Source organism: Gallus gallus, chromosome 12 (genome assembly GCF_016699485.2).
Source record: "Gallus gallus isolate bGalGal1 chromosome 12, bGalGal1.mat.broiler.GRCg7b, whole genome shotgun sequence".
Taxonomy (NCBI): Eukaryota; Metazoa; Chordata; class Aves; order Galliformes; family Phasianidae; genus Gallus; species Gallus gallus.
In genome coordinates, this window is record NC_052543.1 from 15,584,934 (window position 1) to 15,607,276 (window position 22,343).

General features: G+C 48.3%; 1 protein-coding gene across 8 annotated transcripts in view; it reads right to left on the bottom strand.

Annotated features, from left to right (window-relative positions):
- FRMD4B (FERM domain containing 4B) overlaps nt 1-22,343 on the bottom strand; it is a 100,479-nt gene that overhangs the window by 55,967 nt on the left and 22,169 nt on the right. For 4 of the 8 annotated variants that reach the window (XM_423748.8, XM_004944685.5, XM_015293240.4 and 1 more), the window contains exon 1: nt 10,121-10,403. The exons of 2 other annotated variants lie outside the window; for them this stretch is intronic. In XM_423748.8, coding sequence (XP_423748.2) covers nt 10,121-10,282 — 162 coding nt within the window. In that variant the 5' untranslated portion in view covers nt 10,283-10,403. Of the gene's footprint in view, nt 1-4,104; nt 4,319-10,120; nt 10,404-20,137; nt 20,261-22,343 lie in introns of those variants that run through there. 2 more of the 8 variants (XM_015293242.4, XM_040646785.2) reach the window with 2 other exon arrangements.

The following is a 22,343-nucleotide window of genomic DNA, read 5'->3' on the forward strand; positions in this document are numbered from 1 at the left end:
ATCTTCATTGAAGGAGAAGGAGTGAGTCTCAGAATGTGCATGGAAATTAAGCACAGAGAGAAAATGGTTCTCTGCAGTGGGTTGAAACGCTGAGAAAGATTTCATATGGCTGGGAGTTCTCACAAAGTAAGAAGGAAGTTTTGGTCTGAAGAAGTCCTGAAAACAGACACTGATATTATTTAGGTTTATATTCCTTTAATACTGTTTACTGAGCAGAATTTTGTAAAGAGAAGAAAAAAATATTTTCTCCTCCACCTTACTTATGACAAAAACTAAAGTAAATTCTCCATGGAAAGTCATGGAAGCAAGATTTTCAAAGCCTCAGTCCATTAATAAGGAAAAAAACAACCTGTATAAAATAAGGCAGAGAGAAAAAACTTATTTCTTGGTTATTTAAACCAATGCCCTGTAATATCCTGAGTCCAAATGTTTATTTGGGAAAGCAAACCTGCAGGATATTTATGCTGCTTCTCTTCAGCACTAACGTCCTCCCTATCCAAAGCCAGTGGTTACATGCAGTATTTTTAGACACTCACGTGTGTCATTGAGTTGGAGAAAAAAAACCAAAACAACAAAAAGGAAAAAAGTAGTAATTAGGGCATAAACAGGAAATCTCCAAAAAAAAAAAAAAAAAAAAAACACGTAGGCCAAAAAGTTACTCCTCTCCTGAAGAACAGCCCAACAAAGCCCTTCCCTTCCTCATGAGAAATCCCTGGTACCGTGGTTGCAGGGCCAAGGGGCCCCCCAAAATCTCAATGCCTGCCTCTTTGAGCAGAGCCTCAGAGGCACTGCACAGGTGTGCACCCAGAGCAGAGCAAGGATTGCACTCAAAAGAGGATTTCATCCCCAAATCCTCACCAGAGCTGCAGTTAACCGGCTATAAAGCTATACCAGTAATTTCCTGTAAGGGTGTTTTTTCCCAAACCTCTCTTCTGTAACTCATAAGGCTGTAACAGATTTCAAAGCCTGCTGTGAAAGCCCCTACACTGACCTCGAGTTTTCATCAGCATTTAGGGCTTGTTTTTTCCTTCAGTCATGAAGGCATTTCAGATCCAATCCTCAGCTGCCTTAAATCAGTGCTGCCTCATTGCCTCGATCCCAGCAGCCAGCTTATGTCTGCAAACGTGCTTTGCCTGGGAAAATAGGGAATACCACACAAGAATGTGTTGCAATAAGGAGCTGCCCCAACCAGGTGCATCCCAGGGAAATAAAAGCAAAAGGTTGTCCTTCTGGAAGGAATGGGCTATATGCTGGTGAGGGGGAAAAAGTAGTAATGCTTTAGATGACCTCAGAGCTTCTTAAGGTGTCTGTTGGGAGAGCAAACCTTGCCATGGTCCAGCACTTGGGGTCATGCAAAGCTTGAAGGAAAAAGAGAAATAAGAAACAAAAGTTGGGTTTGATACCAGTATCTCTACAAAAGCCTTTTAAAGGATCCACAGAGGTCTCAAGAAAAATGCCTGGCACACCTCTTTGCAGCCCATGGGTCCCCCAAGCCCATAATGCCCACCAGCAGGAAATGGGCATGGATGGGCTGAGAAGCAACACACACTGTCCCGCTCACTTGAACGGTGCCAAGATTTCGCCTTAAATAATTTCTAATCTTGTTGTTAACCTTAGCAGAAGCCAGGATCTGCCTTATTTTAAATAGCTATCAGTGCACGGGGGCAGCTGGCTGCATCCTCCACTCTCTGTGCTGCAAGACGGACTCCTCAGGACCTGTCCCATTCCACCAGCAGGACCACAAGTGCTGTTCCCTCTCTCCTTAGGGCTGAGGACCTCCTTGTGCCTCTTGTTCCAACAGACAGAGACCTGCAGGAGACTTGTCTTTAAGTATAGCACACACTGAAGCCATGCTTAGGTTGAGATAGGCAGAGACTACCCACTTCAAGTGCACACCAGTACTGATGCCCCCTGGATGATGTTCTCCAAGGAAATTTTGTCTCTGCTGGAAGTTTGGCAAAGGGTTCGGGATAAAACACGCTGCTTGGAACCAGAGCCTAAAGGATCTCTGGATTGCATGGCACCTTCCTAAAATAGTCTCATGAACTGGAGATGGGAATGAAACTTGGCTGCTGCAGACTGCCTAACGGCAGCGGCTCAGTCAGGGGGTGATGGAGCCTGGCTGCTGGCAGCCCCACTGCTCTGCCCTACTGCACTGAGCACTGCTTTCAGGGCCAAGAGTTGATGAACTTTCCTCAAGTCTCCTTTCCCCCATTTATTCTGCTGTTTCTCACCACAAGGGACAGCACATCTAAGACAATCTTCCACTTCTCTATCACTGATCATTTGCCAGTTCCTGCAGGATGACAGGCAAAGCTTCGCGCAGCCACTGGAATGATGAAACTCCCTGCAGAGTGCCAAAGGATTTCTGAGCACCCTCCCCTCTCCCACATGGCTCAGATGTGAGTAACCAGCAGCAGTTCTGTGATCGGGGTATGCTGAACCCCTCTGGTTGAAGGTCAGCAGCTTTCTGACGGGACAGCCCACTTGCTGCAGAGGGACCCTCCTTAAATTAAATCAAGATCTTACTCAATATCAAAATGCTTCTCAGGTTGTGTCATTCTGCAGGCACCACTGTTCCCATTCCTACCACTTTGCAACGTATTTCAAACAAAAACAAGGGAAGAACAGATTATCAACTTATACACAGGCCTCAGAACTCCATGGCAAGTCCTAAAACTCAGGAAAATTAATAGGAAGGAATCAGCGCAGCTCTGCCATAAATATGAAGTCAATGAAAGACTCCATCCAACATCTGCTTTCCTCAGCAGAGAACAGCTCGCAGAGTGCTGCAGACATACTTATTGTGCAGCACTGGGACGCTGCCACCAGCTCACTGCTGTGCAGGAGCCCATGGGGGGATTTGTTCCTGTGCAGCCTCCTGGGAACAGCAGGGAAAAAGGATCCTATGCAGTCCAAGAAGTTTCCTGGCGGTACGTAAGGGAGACTCAGGGAACACACATGGTGTAGCTCTGCGTCCCTTTCCCATCACGGTCCTTGCACGTCACTCATCCGTCCTCCCACCCCTCCTCACTCTCCATCTCGGCCCCTTCCTCCCCATCCTGCCCTGGGCTTTTCCAGCTGCTCAGTGCTTGGCAGGAGCCCCTCAGGAAACCCGGACACCAGCCCCAACCAGACATGAGGTAAGCAGTAGGCAGGAAAAAAAAAAAAACAAAAAAAAAAAAACAACCAGCAATATCACAAGTCCATCCGAACCACCTGTAATTTCTTGTCATTTAAAGAAATGCAAAGAGCAAGCCAATAAAGCAAGAAAAGCCCCCATACCCTCAGCTCTCTGCAATCTGTGCATGGGCTGCACACAGCACTGAGCAGCGTTGCTGGGGCAGTGCTGGTGGAGAGGAGCCAGCACCCAGTGCCAGGCAAGCACACCACTATGCTTCAAAGCACAACTGCTCCTCTGATCCTAACTCTTCCTCAGCGGCCGTTGATGTGCACTTGGCAGCCCTATGCCAGCCTCTCCAGGAGGGCTTTTCAGTGTGAGGGGCAGAGACCTCACTGATGAGACATTTAATAGTTACATGCTGAAAGGAGCCACTGTACCAGGCACTTGCTGCCCTGCCCAGGAACTTATGAATTTGGGCTTTGTTCAGTTTAAATCATATTGCAAGAAGCCTATAAGGGTAACATCTGAAAACATGTTTTCTCTATACTCCAAAGTGACAGACATGCTTTCCAGCTGCAGCAAAGTTAGCAGGATCAGGCTTGGTTTAGCACTTTGCTAACGCAGCTGAGAGAGCACGGACAACAGAAGCAGGAACAGCAGCTGCAAGTGCTGAGAGTAAACACACAGCCCTTATCTGCACAACAGAGTGCAAGAGATGCACAGAAGTTCTTACAGACTCATCCGTCAGAAGAGCAAGTGCAAAGGGTTCAGCCAGCACTACCAAAGCACCCAAAGCAAACTCGCAGCGCTCAGTGTGTTTTCTGGTTGTCCTCCCTCCTGTAAGCACAGATTCCAAACTCTGCATTATTTTTCGTGCAATGGTAGTAAAAAAAAAAATAATAATAAATAATAAGTAAACAAATAAAAATCACCATTGTCTGCCACTGTTAAGCATCAGAAATTCAAATACAGGCTCTTACCTCCAAGCCACAACCTTGCTGGTTTAAAAGGACTGGAGAAACCCAAGAAGCACACAACAAGAAGCATGCACTCAGCCTTTGTATTTTCTGCACATTCGAGCTGGGGAAGAAGGGAGACATGATCCAGGCTTCTTCCGTTGCCATAATCTCAAGGAAGTGACCTTAGCATTTGTTGCTTTGATTACAGATTCAGAAACAAAAGCCCTTCCAGTGTGAGTCAGGGGATGCAAGATGTTGAAATGTGATTGTTACAAACAGGGGTGGGGGTGAGCAGGGAAAGCACTGCAATTATTGTTTCTTCTCAATGTTTACCCCTCTATTATGAAACATAGTCCAAGTCCAAAAGCAGCAGCTGACCAAAGGCAATGAGCATGGTGCCCAACTTGGGGCAGAGAACCTCCGATGCTTTCATCCAAAATTTGTAACAGAAATGGAGCTACAGAAGCAGTTTCCCAGCTCAAGTTTCAGCAGATCACATTCCTGGGCCCAGCTAATGTGACACATAACCAAGGCAGTAAGCACCATGCACTCAGTTCTTCATTGCCCCGTGTTGCAAGAGGCACCTCAGGCACTGCATTCCACTGCATTTCCCATGTTCCCTTCGAAGGGGCATGGCTGCAGCCTTGGATTGGGCTCACCAAAAAAAAAAAAAACCTGGTAGGCAGCTGGTGTGCGCAATATCAGCAGAAACACAAGCTTTTAGATCAGAGCACAGATTCACATCCTCAGGTGGTAAAAATGGCAGCAGGAGCAATGCCAAAGGAACACCGCAGCCCTGCACTGCAACACCCAACATGGGATGGGAGCAACGGCCCCAGAGCAGGGTAATATTCTTGTATTGTCTCATGATTTCAAGAGTTGTTTCAACAGTGCTCAATATCACAAGCTCCATGGAAAAAAAAAAAAAAAAAAAAACACAAAACCAAAAACATGAGCTGCAAGGATAGAGGATGCCAGCTCAGGTCCAACCTGCTGCTCCAGACCAGCAAACTGAAGGCTGGCAGCTGAGGCAGTTTTGGAAAAGTATTTCAGAGTCACAAATTCATGTTCATCTCCAAATTCAGGATCTAAAGCCTCAAATTAGCTGGAAAATAGAGAGTGAGTCATTTTTCCTTAGAGACGTGATGTGAAGGTTACCTGGGTGGTGCCAGGCTCTGCCCTGCTGGAATGACAGGGACAGGCGGAGGAGAAGAGCACAGCTCCTCGGGAATATACAAATACAGATGGAGGTGCACAACTCAGCTGTGCTCTGAGCCACGGATAGTTTTTCTAGAAGGGAAAAGTTGGTTTAAAGGAAACACAGCACACTAGGAAGAGGTTCCAGCAGCTGGAGGCACCGGGTTTGTGATCTGACTGAGCACAGCACATCCCAATCTCTCTGTACCAGCTCCTTAGGAAGTGAGCAGATGCAACTCGCTGTTAGAGAGGAATTACCCGCTTTCACTGAGGCTTAGTGAACACACCAACTTAGACACTCTGAGTGAACCTGCCCAACAGGACTCCAGTGGGCTTTTTCTCCATTAACACATTTAACCCTCCCAGATCTGCTGCAGCCAGCCCAGCACCCACCAGACAACTCCATAGCCAACGCCTGGGCTACACCCAACACCCATCCCCAGGGCAGCCACCTCTCCGAAGTGATTCCAGCTCTTGTTTTGCTGCCCACCTACAACTTGCTCTCCCAGTGCCACTCCTCCTGCCTTCCTCTCTCACACAAGCCAGAGACGTGCACGAAGGACCAGCATGATGTTCTCATGTACCACCTGCCCATCAGCCCACGTTCTACACCACAAAGCCTCACAGCCTGAAATTCTGTGTTGCTCGCATTGCCAGTGATGGCTTTACACAGCTAAACAAATGCACACATTTGGGTTATTCTCAGTATATCAGCGACCCTCATGCACCTCACCTTTCCAACCCCAACACACGGAGCTGATGCACGTTTAGATGGAAGGCAGAGCATTAGCAGGGAAAAGTGTACGTGTGTATGTGTGGGAGGGCATTTAAGCTAATATTTTCCAGTGCTGATAGCTTTATCCTCTTTGCAGCTTCTGAGAACGAACCGGTCTCCATCTGCACAGAAGATTAGAAGAATTACTAACCACTAATTATGACTCAGAGGTTTTGAGAGCAATGCAGACTGCACAAGGATGGCCTGATTTGCTGAAAATTAGGAGACAGAGATAGCACAGCATTATTTTTAAGCACATGGACAGTCCATATGAGGTTGCCAAGAGGCGCAGAGGCAATGCTAGCAGGAGTGATAGAAAGCTAAACACTCAGAAATGAAGTGCAGAAAAAGCAGCGTGAGCCCGACATACTTTTAAGTTGCCTTTTCGTAAGCTTCTTGCTGAGCCAGTGCGAGCTGCCAGACTCTGCACAAGGCTGTAAGGGTGATTTATACCAGAACATTCGCGTGGTGATACGTCTGCAAGAGAGGGGTTTTGAAAAGTGGCGCCGGCGACATTTGAAATCCAACGCATTGGGTGAGCTGCGTCACACTGGAAACAAATACATACGTATGGGCCAGGGTAGGCAGTGAATAGAAGGCACTGTTTGAACCTGGCACCGGGACACCCTGGAGGAAATGAGGTGAAGTTCAGTCTGGCTATGGAGTTTGTCTGCCGAGGAAGAAGGAGGAGCGGTACAAAAAATCATATTTTTGTTTCAACAGACTCCAACAGAAAACCCTGTACCATGAGCTCAAGTGGAAATATGCCTGGCAGTAATATTTGGAAAGTGCATTTTGGAAGACTGAACATGTAGAAGAGAGCTTAACTCCCAGGCAGAGGCTCTCTTGTGAGCCACAGCCGTGGGGAAATCACAGTGGGACTGCACCAGTGGGGTACAAGAGGCATCACAGCACTGGGTCAGATCATGAAGGAAGAGCAAAGCTCTTCTAGAGCAGGGGTTAATTCCCATTTTGATACAGTGTTCGAAGAGGCACATTCAGCATCCTTGAATAAAGCCTGTGAGCTTCCTCAGAAAGCCCTGAGATGGTGCTTCTGGGCTCTGCCCAGTACAGAGGCAGGGGAGTTGCACCCCTCACCAGCCCATAACCATTGACTTATAATTGAGAAAAAGAAAAAAGGAGCCTCCAAGCTTGTCATCAGCAGTTTTATAAAGAAAAGTGAAGGTGTGGCAACAGAGGAAGTGCACTCCTTGCTGTCCAAGCCACCCCCATTAGCACCATAGGAAACAGCAGCCAGCCGCTTCCTCTCTGCTCCACCCAGGCAGGTACAGGGCGGACACGGACAAAGCTGGTTTTCTTTGCTGCATCTGCAATTTTTTTTCCCTTCTCCCAGAGGAAGTGACCTTTCGGAGGTTAAAAAGTACGTCATCCCAAAAGCCACATGACTTCAATTTACAATTCTACAGCCAAAACCGTTTGCCAAATTACCAGCGTAACCAAATAGCCTGAGCTCAGAGATGCCTCCATTCTCCTTCCCAGCTTCCCATCCAGCAGGCATTCACCATGTCTCCTCATATTCTGCACAGTTTGAGAATGCTTTGCTTGGTTTCTCTTCCACACCCTGTAATGAGCACAGGGCATTTCTACCACTAAAAAACCCAACCAACCAACTTGTAATTTATAGAAGTGAATTGGGCTGTTTTTGGCTTTGCCACCATTTAACAACCTCATGGATACAAAACCATTTCAGTTGGTTTCGCTGCTCTGTTCATTAGATTCAGGACAGGCAGTGTGAAAACTTGCAAGGAGAGAACCCAGCCAAGTGCTTCATTCTACAGGCGGTACCTGGACACTATGGCACCGAATATATCTGCTGTACACAACACAAGGGGCTTGAGAAAGAGTCCCCCCATGCCACACTACCAGGTCAGAGCTGCACATGAGCTCTGCACAACAAAATACAGCTCCAAGTTGCACCTCTTTCCCACTTCTCATATGATACTGTTGTGTGGAGACCTCTGTGCTGGACTCTCACCTCAGACTTTTTCCCCTAACAGCATTACTCACACTGACTTGCTGCAGTCACAGAGGAGATCTTTGTGCCAGCTCTTCCACCATCTCTCTGCAAGTCTGCTTTCTCCATGCTTTCAGATACTCTGTGCTGTGGACAACATTCCCTGGCATGCAACCCAAGCATTCTGAGAGGCCAAGTTCCCTCTTGCACAGGTCCAGAGGTTTCTTCAGAGAGAAACAGGACAGCTCCTCAACAGCGTGGCTCCAGGGCAATAGCCAAACAGGACAGCCCACCTCTGGGCCGGTCTCTGTGCATGATACAGGAGATGGTGTGCGCCAACTTGGGGATATGCCCAAACTTTAGGCTCCCCACACTGCTCTCAAAGAGAAAGTGACAGACAGAAGCTGCCCTGTCCTTGGGTTTTGGACTTTGAGTCACTAAGGCAGGTAAGGGCTTTATGTCAGCAGAGAGGATTGAAGCAGGGCCAGAAGGCTTTCCCACGTGATAGCCATAGCACCTAGCGGCTCCAAAAGATGAAGGTGAGATGGTTTGGGAATGAGAAGGAGGTACTGTTTTGGCACATCTTGGGTCTCCCATCAGGTTAGCAAGCATTTTATCAAAGGACAACTAAATATTAAAGGAAAACTTGTCAGCTCAGGGAGAAGAAACCCTGCTGGCTTTCCGTACGCCACAGCAATTCAGTGATGATTAAAATAGGGAAGAGATCTGTTCAGTGTCACCTCACCTGAAAACAACCCCTGGCCCCCAAAGCAGTGTGAACCCCCAGCATAGATGAAAGAGAGCTGCAGCCCTCAGTGTTGCACAGCAGCATGAGGACCTGTCACATTACCCCACCTGCACACACCTTGCACATAGCCTGGGCACAAAGCTCTGCATTGTTCCCCAAGCCATTAAACCATGCACATCCCTGGGAGATTAAATCGAACCCAGAAATAATTTATTCAGCCTCTTATAGGGTTGTGACATCCACCCAGGCTGTGACACCAACTGCTGTGGGCTCGTTCTGCTCCCACCAGCATCAGGAGGGATACCAATAGCGTTTTCAAACAGCAAAGAGCCAAGAGTTCAGCACAAAAAGCAATGTGTTGCACAACCCAAGGAAGAGCTGCAGGGCATTCTTTCAGCCATTTCTGTTTAACGCACCCCAAAATGTCTACTAGGAAATTCCTGACATTAAGATGTGAGAGCAGCTTTGTTCCTGCCTGGTTCCATTGCAGGGAGGACCTGGCACAGCCCAGAGCTGCACAGGGCAGTGAGATGGGTAGCGTCCAGGTTCCCACCCAGCACAGGCACTGCCTGGCATCACTCATCTCCTCATTTTGCCCATTTTCACATCCCCGTAGTGGCAAGGAAGCGATGCTACTCGCAGAGCAAGGACAAACTAATCCCCACCCTGAGCCACAAGGACACAGTAACATCAGACAGAGCTACAGTTTCACTTTCTTTCAGAAGAACTTTACACTTTGAGGCAGCCACTGGTGCGCAGCAGTTGAAGACTTCAGCCCAGCTGCTGTCCTTGGCCAGCACAGCAGTGCTGGTGGGGCAGGACAGGTCAGCAGGGATGGGCGGGGGGGGGCAGCAGCCAGGCTGTGCATTCCCAAACTATCCACAATCCATATTCAGATGATATTCATTCGTATGCAATACCAAGATACATTCAAGCACCATAAGAGCCATCAGTTGTACAGCTACTCTCCCACTATTAGGCACTCCTGAACCTGGACATGCCTTACAGCTAAACAGCAACAAGTCCCTTCGGGATGGATTGCACAGGTACGGATGTCCCTTTAACACTGCTTCCATGTGCAAGTGATGCTTTAATGGTTATGGAGAGAGAGCAGTTTTGCTGGGAGCTCTGTAACACCCCAAATCACAGAACAGCAGAGAGAGAGAAGCAGCAGCTTGGAAACATCCAACATAAACTAACAAATAGCCCAGTGACCCTTATAGCAAGATTTATCACAGACAGAACCACTTCGCAACACCAATTGTGATTCCCCAATATCCTGCTGTGACAAACGGAATCCCTCACCCACATCCCTGCCGGCAGCTCCACAGGTGTCCCCTACCTGGTAGACGTCCCCGAGGCCACACCATGCCCGCAGCGCTTGCCGGCACGCCCGCAGCCGCCCCGCGTACCACCGCCGGAGCGCCGTCACCGTCAGCGTCCATACGCAGCGGCTGCCCCCCAGCAGCAGGTCCTCCACCCCGCACATCAGCACCGAAGCCATGGGCCCAGCACACCTCCGCGTCCCGCCGGGCTGGGTGTTTAGCACGCTGGCATGCCGGCCTGCTGGCTTTATACGGCTTGCGGAGAGCCGCGTCCAACCTCCTAACAAACTCCTCTTTCACGGCGCTTCCTGGGCAGGCTCCAGGCATGCCCCCAGAGCCAGCGGCTGCAGTAGCCCGGCCCCGCCAGCAGCTCACACAGCAGCCTTGTCCTTCCGAGCGGCTTACACAAATCTCCGTTAAGCTCCGGGAGCTGCCACCAGGTTTTCTAATTAAATTTTAACCCTTTTGCCATGTGCCCTGACAACAACCCCATTTATACACTACCGCTGTGGGATTAAGGGAGCTGCAGCCCTGCACCGAGCTCCGCCGTGCGTTCGTCCGCATCGCTCAGCTCCGAGGAAAGGACCCATGGGGAGGATCGCACAGACACCTCGTTATCTGCCACGCGGGGAGCGGAGCTGTCAGCGCTTTCTCCCTGGGAATCCTATTTTAAAAAGCACCTTTGGGAAAAGCAAGCGGAGGGGAAAAATAGATCAGCACAGCTCCTGCAGAATGGAGGCACCGATTTCCTCAGCTTGGGTGGCAGATGCCAAAAGTGCAAAGCTCCCGACATCCCACTCTTGCTGTTTGCATTTGTACCGGCTGGAAGCTCAACACCTGCCGAAGACACAGTGCTGTTCTCCTGCACAACTCTTGCAGCTCCGTTGACACAGCGCTTGCTGCATGGGAAAAACAAAGCTCCTTGTGCACACTTTGCAAGCAGAGCACGGAGAATAAACACGGAGCTAACAGCCCACGAGGGAACACAGCCTTGATGCTTAATCTCATACCAACTCCCAGGCAATTTGCCCTTCTGGGGCAGAAGCTGTTAATGCCAGCATGCCGCACCCCTCATTTGTGAGCTCTTTCCTAGCAAAAGCCAAGGGGAGCAGCTCTGGGTGGAAGCCGAAAGGCAATTAACCTTCTTAAGATCCCTCATGGGATTTGAGGTTTCCTAAAGGTTTCTGGGGCCAGAGCTGTGAGGGGCCCAGTGTGTGCGACTGTCAGCACCTCACTGAAGGAACTGCAGAAAGAGCAGACTTCGGTTAAAGCACCAGCCAGACCAACCCCATTGCCTTGTGCAATGAAATGAATGAACAGGGCAGCAATGGCGTGGATAAAGGCTGCATGGGAGAGCTGAAGCTCCCTCATTTTGAGCATTATAGCTGTGTTTTGTTAGACAATCCATGCAATGCTTTCTTCCTATTCGCTTCAAGGACAGATGCCTTGATTTAGGGAAAATGTAAGGACAGCTTCAGCAGCAGTGAGGGGAAGCACAAGCTGCTCATTCTGTGGGAACCCACCTAACATCTGAGGACATTCAGACCCCAGTAACAGCAGGAACCACAGCAGTGCTATCCAAACAGCCCAACCCCAGTGGTTATCCCCAGTCCATGAGTAGAGAAACCAAGAGGCTCTCTTTCTTGGTACCAGACCTCAATTTGATTTTCAAGTGGGTTGCACCATCTGCAAACAGCTTCTACACAGCCATGGCTGTGCTGGCCCAAATGCTTTCATGGGAGAAAGATAACCTGTGTGCTCTTAACACAGGGAAAGTATTTGCAGAGCCTATTCTATTCTATTCCATGTCAGTCTTCATAGTGCAAGAGCCCACAGTCACACAGTCAGCTCGTGTCCTAGTTGAGAGCCAGACAGTAGAGCAGTTCTGCAGACTGCTGACAGCCTGTTTCAGACAGGCTTTGGACCTGCATGTCACCAAGCATTACACTTCTTCCTTGTGCATATAATGAGGTAAGAGTGGCTCTGCCCGTACTGGTGCTGGTATCGATTGTCTGTGCAGCTCCAGGAAGTTTAAGCATCTCAGACGTGCTCTCAATGCAGGAAAGACTATGACAACTATTTCAAACATCTGAAGCTGTTACAAAGCAACATCTCTCCTCAGTATTTCCACACCAGGGTGAGAAAAGGAGCTCAGAAAACTCCAGGTTGCCTTGTCTTATGGTCTATGCTGCAAGGTGGACCTAATCTGCCTCACACCAAGCCAAGGCAGGAGGTGCTCCCCCTGCCTGACCCAGGGCACAATGGCATGGAGCCTGCAGCAGCTTCTCCCTGATCCAGGGCAGAGATAGAACTTGTTATAACAGAACTCAGGCTCTACAGTTAAAATCCAGCACCTGTACACCCACCTCAAGAGTTTCATTGCTCCTTTCAATGTAGTCTTAGCCTGTGGCCACAAGGAAAGCTTCCTGCACCTCGGGTGTTACTCATCACCACTCTATATTCTATGTTTAGGGCACTTGAATATCAGTGTGGATGTACAAAATGAGAAGCTTTGGTTTTCCACGGGGAGAGGCCAGTGCCACCATCTGCAGTCACCCCAGGCAGCTGAGGGTAATTGCAGCTGGATAGCACTGCTCAAAGAGCTGTCAGGAGCACCTCCCATGGCATCTGTGCATTGTGGTCAAGCCATCGCCGAAGTTAAACAGATCAAAAAAAGAAAATCCAAATTTCTATCATTTTCAGGTTCCATTTCTAGACCAAGAAAAAAAAAAAGCAGCTTCATAGTTAAGGAAACAGCACAGGGAACGGCCTCACCCTAAGCCAAGAAAATCCAACCATGCCACTCTGAAAAGTTATAATGCTTGCTCTACCCTGATTCCTAAACAGGGAAAAAAAGATAAGGATGGGTATTTTCTCCTCTGATATAACAAGAGATTTTTTAAATGGGGCACGATCCATGGTATTTTTAAATGGCACTTGTATATGGGGCAGCTACCCCTTGTGCCTCCCATCCTGCTGTGCTGCTGCGACAGCCCCAACCAGCTCCATCTCAGCCACAGTGTCCTCCCCAACACACGAAGGAGCAGAGCTGATAATACGAAGAAAAGCTGAATGTAATTCAGAACATTGGTGTTTTAATTTGGGACTGGTGAAGCATCCATTCAGATCGGCTTTGCCTTCTGTGGACTTCCACTTTCAGAATGTGATTTCAAGTGTTTTAATTTGAAGTGCGTAACTGATATTCATGTTCCTTAGAGGGAGAATAAAGATCACAGGAAATTCACTATGGGAAAGCCAATAGGATGCCCTATGAGAGGTGGCTTTCAAAGGTCGCAGTAACCAAACCTTCATGAAGAAAAAAGAGCTATCTCAGAAAAAGACTTTGTAGATGTATGTACTGCTCTCAAGGTAGAGAGATGCTACAACTCTATCTGATCTGCAGCTGTATGAACAACAGAGCATTCATTTCTGGTAAGGAACAAGCCCACAGAACAGGAATCTAAGGAGCACACTGCTAACAGGATAGAAAATGTGATGTGCAGCAGATTCATGCTTTTCTTTGTATTATTGATTGTATTCCTGGAATAATAATGCTAAAAGGGAACAAAGGTTCACCAGCATAATAGGAAAAGATCTCAGAGGGATCCTCAGCCCTCCTTGCATGTTACATTCTGTGCCACAATGAATGGAATGAGGGTAGCTGAACCACTGCTTTTCTTTTTAAGGTACCTCATACAAAGTTCACATGGATACATAATTCATCTACCTGAGAGACCACAGGACAAAAGCATCAGTTTCCTCTGACATCTACAAAGTTGCATTGCCCCTAGATACAGACTATTGATTAGCGGTACAGAAGAGGACGCACAGCCAGTCCCTGGTGGCACGTAATGACGTAAAGGCTCTGATCCTTTTTGGTCTCAATGCCTTCAGCAGTAAAAGGTGAATTACTGTGCAGATGTACCAAATAATTATAAGGGCTAGCAAATGTCTGCCCTAGCCATTGCTTTAAGTCCCAACCAGGGCTTTAGTCCGTAGCTTGTCTTCTCTCACAGTGACTGAAGATGACTGGGACCAATACTCAGTCCTCTACAGAGTACAAGGTAAGGTGCAGCAAAGACCAAGAAACCACCGAGACAGCCCTTAGAAAGTCCTGAGAACCACTTCTGCTTTGGGCAGATCTCTGTGTGGATATCTGCTTCTACTTCCACTCCACAAGTCCAAACCCCCAAGTCTTGACACCCTGGGGTGGTCTCAGGGCAGTGCTAAGCCCCACTGTGCTCCCTGATTACCTGTGCAGCTTCAGCACTGAGGAAGTCCTAACTCACACCTCCCTAGCACTCTCTTTAAATTCTTGTCTTGTAAGAAGCCTGTCAAGCTGTGAGCATTAATGCAATTAACCCCAAATAAAGATGAAGTGACTTTTCAAAAATCATTTCTGCTACACTCTGGCCCTTAATTACCAACTTAATAAAGATAAAGTGAAGTAGTCATCAGCCATCCTCTCTTTGATGTTGTAACCTCTCAGTGCATAAGATGCTTAAAAAGCAGCAGTGGCGTATGGGATAAGTCTGTAATCCAGCCTTCCCTGACTGAGAGTTTCTGAAGAGAGAATCAACTTCTGGCAAAAGATGTTTGCAAAGCAATTTCATTCCTTGAGATTATTGAAAAAAATTCAGAGATTTTTGTAATGTACTTCATCCTTTATACTAGTATGAATTTTGGGCACCTCTCAGAAATAGAACAATTGTTCCAAAGATTTGCCTACTGCCTTTTACATTATCAAGCCTGAATTTGGAAAGCAAATGAAAGCTACATGACAGGACTGTGCTGTCCTCCTCTTAGCTAGGAAGAGAAGATGATGGATCTATTTGGAGCAGGCAGGTGAGAGATGCTAAAAGAAAGGCATTCTCCACGGGCACCTCCAGGCACTACACAGGTTCCCAGCTCTTCCCATCAATGTGCTCCAAGCCAAGGGGCTGCCAGACCCAACAGTAAACTGCATCCTGAACCACTCACACCTGCAGGACAGAGCTTTTCTCCCCTCTGCTGTCAGTTTAAGGTGCTGGTTTAACAACAGCTTTCCCAACCATGGATGAGGTGCTGTCTTTTTGCCTCCTCTCTCTATGTATATTTTTCTACAATAACAATAAAGCAGTGACACACATTTTTAAAGACAGCACTGTGCCAGAAACACAAATTTCCTGCAGTCTCCACCCCACAGTAAGCTAATTATAATTTCATGTCAGAAACGAAATGCCACTGCCTTTTAACTTTGCAAGTGATTAAAGTGCTTACAACCAGACTCTTCCAACAGCATCCCATACCCACGTACCTGGCACTACAGAATCAGGTCAGGTTCAGCATAAGCAGTGAGTGCTCCAGTTCCACTAACTTGGGATTGCCTTTGTTTCCCACTGCCCTATCAGCATGAGGCTGTGTCACCCAGTTTCCATAGCACAGGTCTCTGGGGGCTGACAGATGAGCAAAGCCACACTGCCCCTGTAACCCTGCAGGCTGTAGTCTCATACCTCCACCTTTCCAAAACCAACAGGGAACAAGAGCACAGAATGCTTTCAGCATCCTACTTTCTTCACCCATCTCACCAAGAGGTCACTATGATGGGCATCACCATTCCCAACCTGCTTTGCTTGCCTTCCCTCATGCCCCATGACGTTAATCCACAATGGGCGTCTGCATCACCCAGCTCCTGCCGCAGTCCAAAGCAAGCTGGCACACCCAGCACTTTAAAAGTCAACAAAGAATATTAAAGGGAGCCCAGAGAAATCAGATAATGATGTTAGATGAAGGACTTTGTGGTAGATACAAATACGTGAGGAGTGTGAAAATCCAGGGCTGCCCCAGCTTTACGATTATTTTATAGCCTCGTTAATCCATGGCAAATGGGGTAGAGTTACTACCTAACCTAAGTACTCGGCAGAGATCTACAATGCTGTAAGAGGAAGCATAAATGGGATAGTAAAGTTTCAGCATTTTGCATGATATACATGGCCAGGATGACAAAAATAACAACCCAAACCTATCAGTCAGCTGACAAGAATCTTTAAAATAGTGAGAATAAATGATGTCTAACTATGACAATTATACCCTCAGTGCATTCATTCTCTCAGGATGAGTAACCCGGGATGCTGCAGCCTCCAGAAAAAAAAAAAATCATGACTCAGAGCAGTGCTCTGCCCTTGATCAGACTTAATGGGTCATGCCAAGCCCAGGAAAGCCACACACCCAGGAGAGGGTTTGACCTTCCTTATGCATTCGAATGTCACAGTTGAGATCACTGCACCTTAAGGAATATGAACAAAGAGACCACCTCGTCAACCTTTGTGTCTCTTCTCCCCACCTGCAGTTTCAGACCATAAACCCAGAGTCCATTCTGTGTCATTGCTACACTTGGCACAGTACCAACACTGATATGAACTTAAAATCAGAATTTGAAGCCACCCAGCCCCATCCCCTCCACGGCCACTGATAGAGGTCAAAGCATGACATGGGCAGCCCATGCCTCTCCCAGCACCACAGTGCTCCTCTTCCCCAGCCCAAAACACCAGATCCAACTATACAGCTCCGGCATGCTACAGAGAACAGCCTTTGTGCCATCTTTAGTTGAGGCTTGATCCAACACAACATGACATGGGCAGGTTCTGTTCCACAGGTCATAGGTGAGTTCAGTTTGGACCTCACCAAGAGAAAGCTGTGCATCTTCATGGCCAATTTCTGCAGGAGAACCACAAAAGGGTGGGAAGAGCACCAGCAAATAGAAGAAAAATTGGTAAATCAAATCTATATAACACATTGCCAGCACTGCTATTGAGCAATGCTCCCTGAGAACACAGGTCTGCTGTAATTCTGCTTCAAGGCAGAAAGCGAAGAAATTTCAAAGTGTATCATCTGCTGCTACAGCAATTAGTGCCTCATTTTACGAGCAAAATAGCCACGCAGTGTACATCTGTCAGTTCCAGACAAATAAAAGGGAATAACCATCCAGAATTTGGAAGGAGGTAAATCAGTGCCTTCTGTTGTTGGAGTGAGGCAGCTCTGGTGTAAGCAACTCCTTTCTTGAAGGTGAGCCTTGGTGCTATCCCACCATTTGACAGTAGAAAAGGAACCGAGTCAAGCAGCACACAGCACCTCCCCACAGAGGGATTGCATTGCTTGTGCGGAGCACTAAACACTGCTGAAAGACCAAAGCAAATCTTCCAGAATGCACAAGCTGCCACCCATTCAAAAAACAGGGACACATCCAAAAGCACCCAGCCACGGGGCACAGAGAGCAACCGAGCCAAAAGCAAAAGAACAGCCATTGAAAGACTGCTTTTATCCTCAGAAGACCTCCAAAATAAACAGCCAGCACGCCATGGGCTCAATCCAAAGCCTATTGAAAGCAATGGAAAACCTCCAGCAGGCTGGCAGCAAGGTTGGCCACGCGACAGCCCTGCCGCCTCCCAGCACTCCCTTGCTCTTCCTCAGGCTTTTTGCAAACACTCAAGCCAGCCAAGAAGTAATAACAATAAAATTAAAACTTTTATTTTAAAAGTAGCATGATTTTCTACCCAGCCCCTGGGAATATGGAAAGATGGGTCAGGACCCACACAGTGGTGCCCCCAGGACTCACCTGGGCACACAGTGCCTAAACCACAGCTCAGATTCCTTCCAGAGGTGTCCTCAGAAACTGAGCCCCTCCAAGCACCAGGAGCAGCACTTCTACCTCACTGCTTTCTTAGAAAGAGCACCCAGAGAAAGGAGTGATGCCAGCAGCAGGTTTATCAAACACTTGTGGGAGTGGTGACATCGGAAGCACCAAGCCATGCACAATGCAGGAGGAAGTCAAGAAAGGAAACATGGATGGGCTGCAGAGCTGAGTCAGCCCCTCGGATGAGAGACCTCACCCCTCCAGTGCAGGACTTGTGCTGGTGCAGGTGGTGGACACAGAGCCCTGCCCTGCCAGCAGGGTGGGAGCTTCCCAAATCTTAGCTGGCGCTGAGCAGAGGGCGAGGATGTGGGTGCAGGGAATCGGCCCAGCCCACATGGTGCAGAGCGACTGCAGAGCTAAAACAAAGCAGATTGACTTCTTTCATAGAGCAGTGGGTGGAGAAAAACAAGAAGAAAGGGCAAAGAGAGGGAGAGAGAGGGAGTAGCAGTGCTCCCCAATGGGGGTCAACCCGCGACCACTCCTACGCCCAGAAATGTTATTCCTGTTCTAATGGGTATGAGTGAAAATTCAGCATTTGTTACCAATTAATGCACGCAGTAACTTCAGTCCTCCTCTCATGCTTGAAATGGAAACGCTGCCATAACTGAGCAGTACCTGTTGGCAGTGAAACTTCTAAATGGATGGCTAGGAGGGGCCAAATGCTTCCTCAAAGAAATTCTCATTTCTATTTTTCCCCTCTGGGATATGAAGCAGACTTGCAAACTGCCCTTGCCATTATCAGAGCTGTGATTCAATCAGCATTTCATGGCCATAATTAACGGGTATTTGTTTTCATGGGCGTGATTCCTCACTTGCCAAGAGTGCAAAATTAAAATGCGTTTTTCCCATGCTCCTTGGAGAGGACATGATGTGAGCTTCAGCCAGGGAAAGGAAGCCATTTGGAGCAGGAAGAGGATGCTTGGAAATGGAGTTACAGAGTTCATATTGGACCCATTCCGCAGCCATAAGATCAAATAGGCATTGAAAAAAAACCACGCTGCTACGCTCACTCAGGTTAATGGGTGAAGTGGTGGCACAAATCCCATCCCCTACCCATTTCAAGAGGTCACTCAGCATCACATGGCTGTTCCCAGGAGCCCTGCTCCCATCCTGCACATGTGGTGGGAAGGGAAAGGGACAGCCACACCAAGATCAGGGACACCAGTGCACCTGGCCCTCCATGTGGCATCAGGAGGAGGAAGGATAGCCTGCTGTAGAAAACAGGTTGTTTCATTATCCTCTGCTCTATACAGCTGCTTCTCAAACCTTGGAAAAAACATTCCAGCATTAAAAGGAGAAGAACTGAGCTTGGGGGGACACCAGACACCTCCTCCTCCATGGGCTGTGAGCTCCTTCAGCACACCATGGCATGCACTCATTGGTATGACTCGCACAGAAACAGCAAAGGGAGAATAAATTCAGGGATTCCATCACAAATCTCATTGATGTTATATTTCCAAACCCTCTGGGAGAATAAAAAAAAGTTATGTATAATATCTTTTAGCAATCAGCAGAAGGAAGGGATAAATCAAATGCAAACCCCCACCAGAACACAGCAGCCACTGGAATACAATGCCTGTTTCTGTATCGCTGAGTTGTGCATTAGCCTTACACCAGGTAAAGTTGTAGCACAGCACCATCTGTTCCTCAATATGCTTGCTGCCACAGCAGGGATTTACTCACATATCCCTTCGAGGAGTACTGAGCTGATGGGCATGATGTGTCACCAGAGAAAGGGATCTGTCACCTGCTTCTATGGCACATGGGGGATATTCCCTATCCCAGATTATCTTATGTGGCTTGGGGTGGGCTCAGAGTGCCAGCTGTAGTGAATAGAGCTTGACAATGCCACATATCCTCACAGTGCTGCAGGAGAAAGCACATTTTCCAGCTGTTCGTGCCTTATGTCACAGCACATTTATACCAATAATTTCATTTCTAAATATCCACAAATTTTCCATTATGAGGGAAGAAGAAGAGCAGCCTGCTTTTCCTTATCCTTAGACCAGGGTGTAAGGGACTTGTGCCAAAGAACACCTGAATCCCAGCCATTAGTCAGGGAGATCTCAACATAGGTTTGAAGCAGATCTCAGAGTATCCAAAGCACTGAAGAGCTCAGTGCAGTGCTGGCCCTGCAGGTCCTGGTGCCCAGCAGCAGGGTGCAGAACTGCAGGGCTGAGGCAGCCTGCAGAGCCCTTTGCTGCAGTACTTAATCCAAGTACACTCAGAAGAAGCTTCCTGATACCCTTTGTGCTAAGGCACTCCTGATCTGAGCTCCCGGGAACACCTCCAGCCACAGAAATAGAACTGAACACACAACCGAAGTCTCCCAGGCTCAGCACAAACAATCTCAATCTCTCACCTGAGAACTGATGGCAGGTACCTTCTGGAGCCGAAAGCTGCTCTCACGCCTCACTCCGTGCCACACTCCATAAACCCCTACTCAACACAGTATCAGATCCTGCTCGGTGCCCTGAGCCCAGCTGCAGCCTCTGCAAAGCCCTCCTGGAGCAGGCACCTCCCCAACAGCACCCGGAGATGGGCAAACTGGTTCAGCCTGCTGTCTGTAAGGGCCCACAGGGCAGGAGGTGTGCGAGCTGTTTGCTCCTGCCCTGCCTTGGAAAGAAAGGGGGGGGGGGAAGAAAGTGGTTTTGCAGGATTTCAGACTTTCCCCCAGCCATGTTCAAAGGGAATGTTCAGTGACCGAAGGAAAACAAAGCAAGAGTTAGAGATTTCATGCTAAAGGCAAGCTCTTCACTTTGCTCACAGATTTTTATATGTGACTGCTTTGCTGCACTTCAACCACCACTGCCTTACGATTAAAGCACTGCTGCTGTTCTGGAGACATTCACCCACTTCCCACACAACCCCAAGGATGTGCTCACACCCAAAGGAGCACACTGCTTGGCCACAGAGTCCAGAACATGTCATTTGGAGAATGTAACATGCAGAACTCAAACCATCTGAAAACACCTCCATGCAGTCCCACCTCCAGCAGACTATCAGAGGAGCATCCACTGATTGGCATCAGCACCAGGACTGCAATCTCCTGCCTCTGCTTCCCTCTCACTTTTCAGTACCGTGTAAGAATTTTATTCTATCATCATTTGACTTTAGTCTAAATCTTTCAGAGGACTCCACAGCAAAGAAAGCATCAACTCGCCCTCATGAAACCTCATGCATACTTAGAGGGATACATTTTCCCAGTTTTTACCTGCAGTGCCCTCCCTGTCCAAGTCTCTAATTGTGAACTGCCTACAGATTCAGGCTAGTATGTTGTACAGACACTGGTGCATAGCTGGAACCATGGCGTAGCTCCTTCACGTTGCTGGTGCTCTCTTTTCCAGCAACTACAGATGCTGCATGCCTTGCTTCATTCCAGATGCAAACCCAGCCTTCCTTTACATCTTTAAGTTCATCTCTGCATAATTCTCCTCATCATTAGATTAATGAATGAAGTGTTTCCAAGGTACAGATATATACATGCTCCTTAATTACAGGAGTCAGGCTGAAGCAGATCCCTTAAGCACACACCTCCTGACTAAGCTCAAACCCTGCACACCCAGCCCTCCCTGCACATCCCTGGGTATCCCTGACACAGCCTGGAGCAACAGTGCTTCCCAGCAACAACTGTTCCAATGCTCTCGATCAAGGTCATGTCTGCACTCTTCTCCAGCGCCATGCAGGCATCCTTCAGGTTAACCAATTTTCTGGGAGCTGGATTCATTGCTCGTGGTCCCCGTGGGACTGCTGTGCTGCCAGCCATGGCTCAGTAATTGCAGCTGTCAGACAGGACTCGCACTGCTCTCAGCCCTACACACACCTCAACGTTCTATCAGCCAGAGAAATAAGGGATGTAAGAAACAACAAACAACCTACAGCATCTCACCTACAGAAAAGAAGCCAAACCTTTCTTTGCACAGGACCATCAGCACTGATTCACACCAGCAGGTGTCAAAAGTCACCCTGCAATGTTCCCACATTGAGAAATCCTACACAGAAGCTTGCCCCACACCAGCAGCAGCCCTTCCTCCCCCAGATCCGCCCAGCTGTGCTGCAGATCACACCAAAGTGTATAGGGCAGGGGCAGAAATAGCAGCATGCCAACACAAAAGGCCAGGTCTAACAGCACAGCACAGCCTCCATACCTCCCCTAACTCACAATACTCTCTTGGTGTGAGACGTAAATCACCTCCTGCTTAGCATGCACTAATCTCCCAGCACTCAGATTCCTACCACGTAAACAGAGCATCAGTTTAAACTGAGATTTAGAGGATTAAGCTGCTCCCAAGTTTTAAAAGGCCATCGATGGCAAGCACCCTTCCTGCTCCTGCAGTGCCTTGCTGCAGGCTGCAGCACGCTAGAGGGCAGCCAGTGCCAGGCTGGGCTCCTGCTGCCTCCCAGCATCCATCAGAGACCCTCCACTAGAAAGCAGCAGGCTGCTTGCTCAGCTCCCCATGGCCACCAGCTGGGCAGCCAAGGGACAGATAGCACCAACCACAGGCATCTCTCATGAGAATGCCCACACTGTCATATGCTGAACTCCTTCGTGCCAGACAGACAACTGA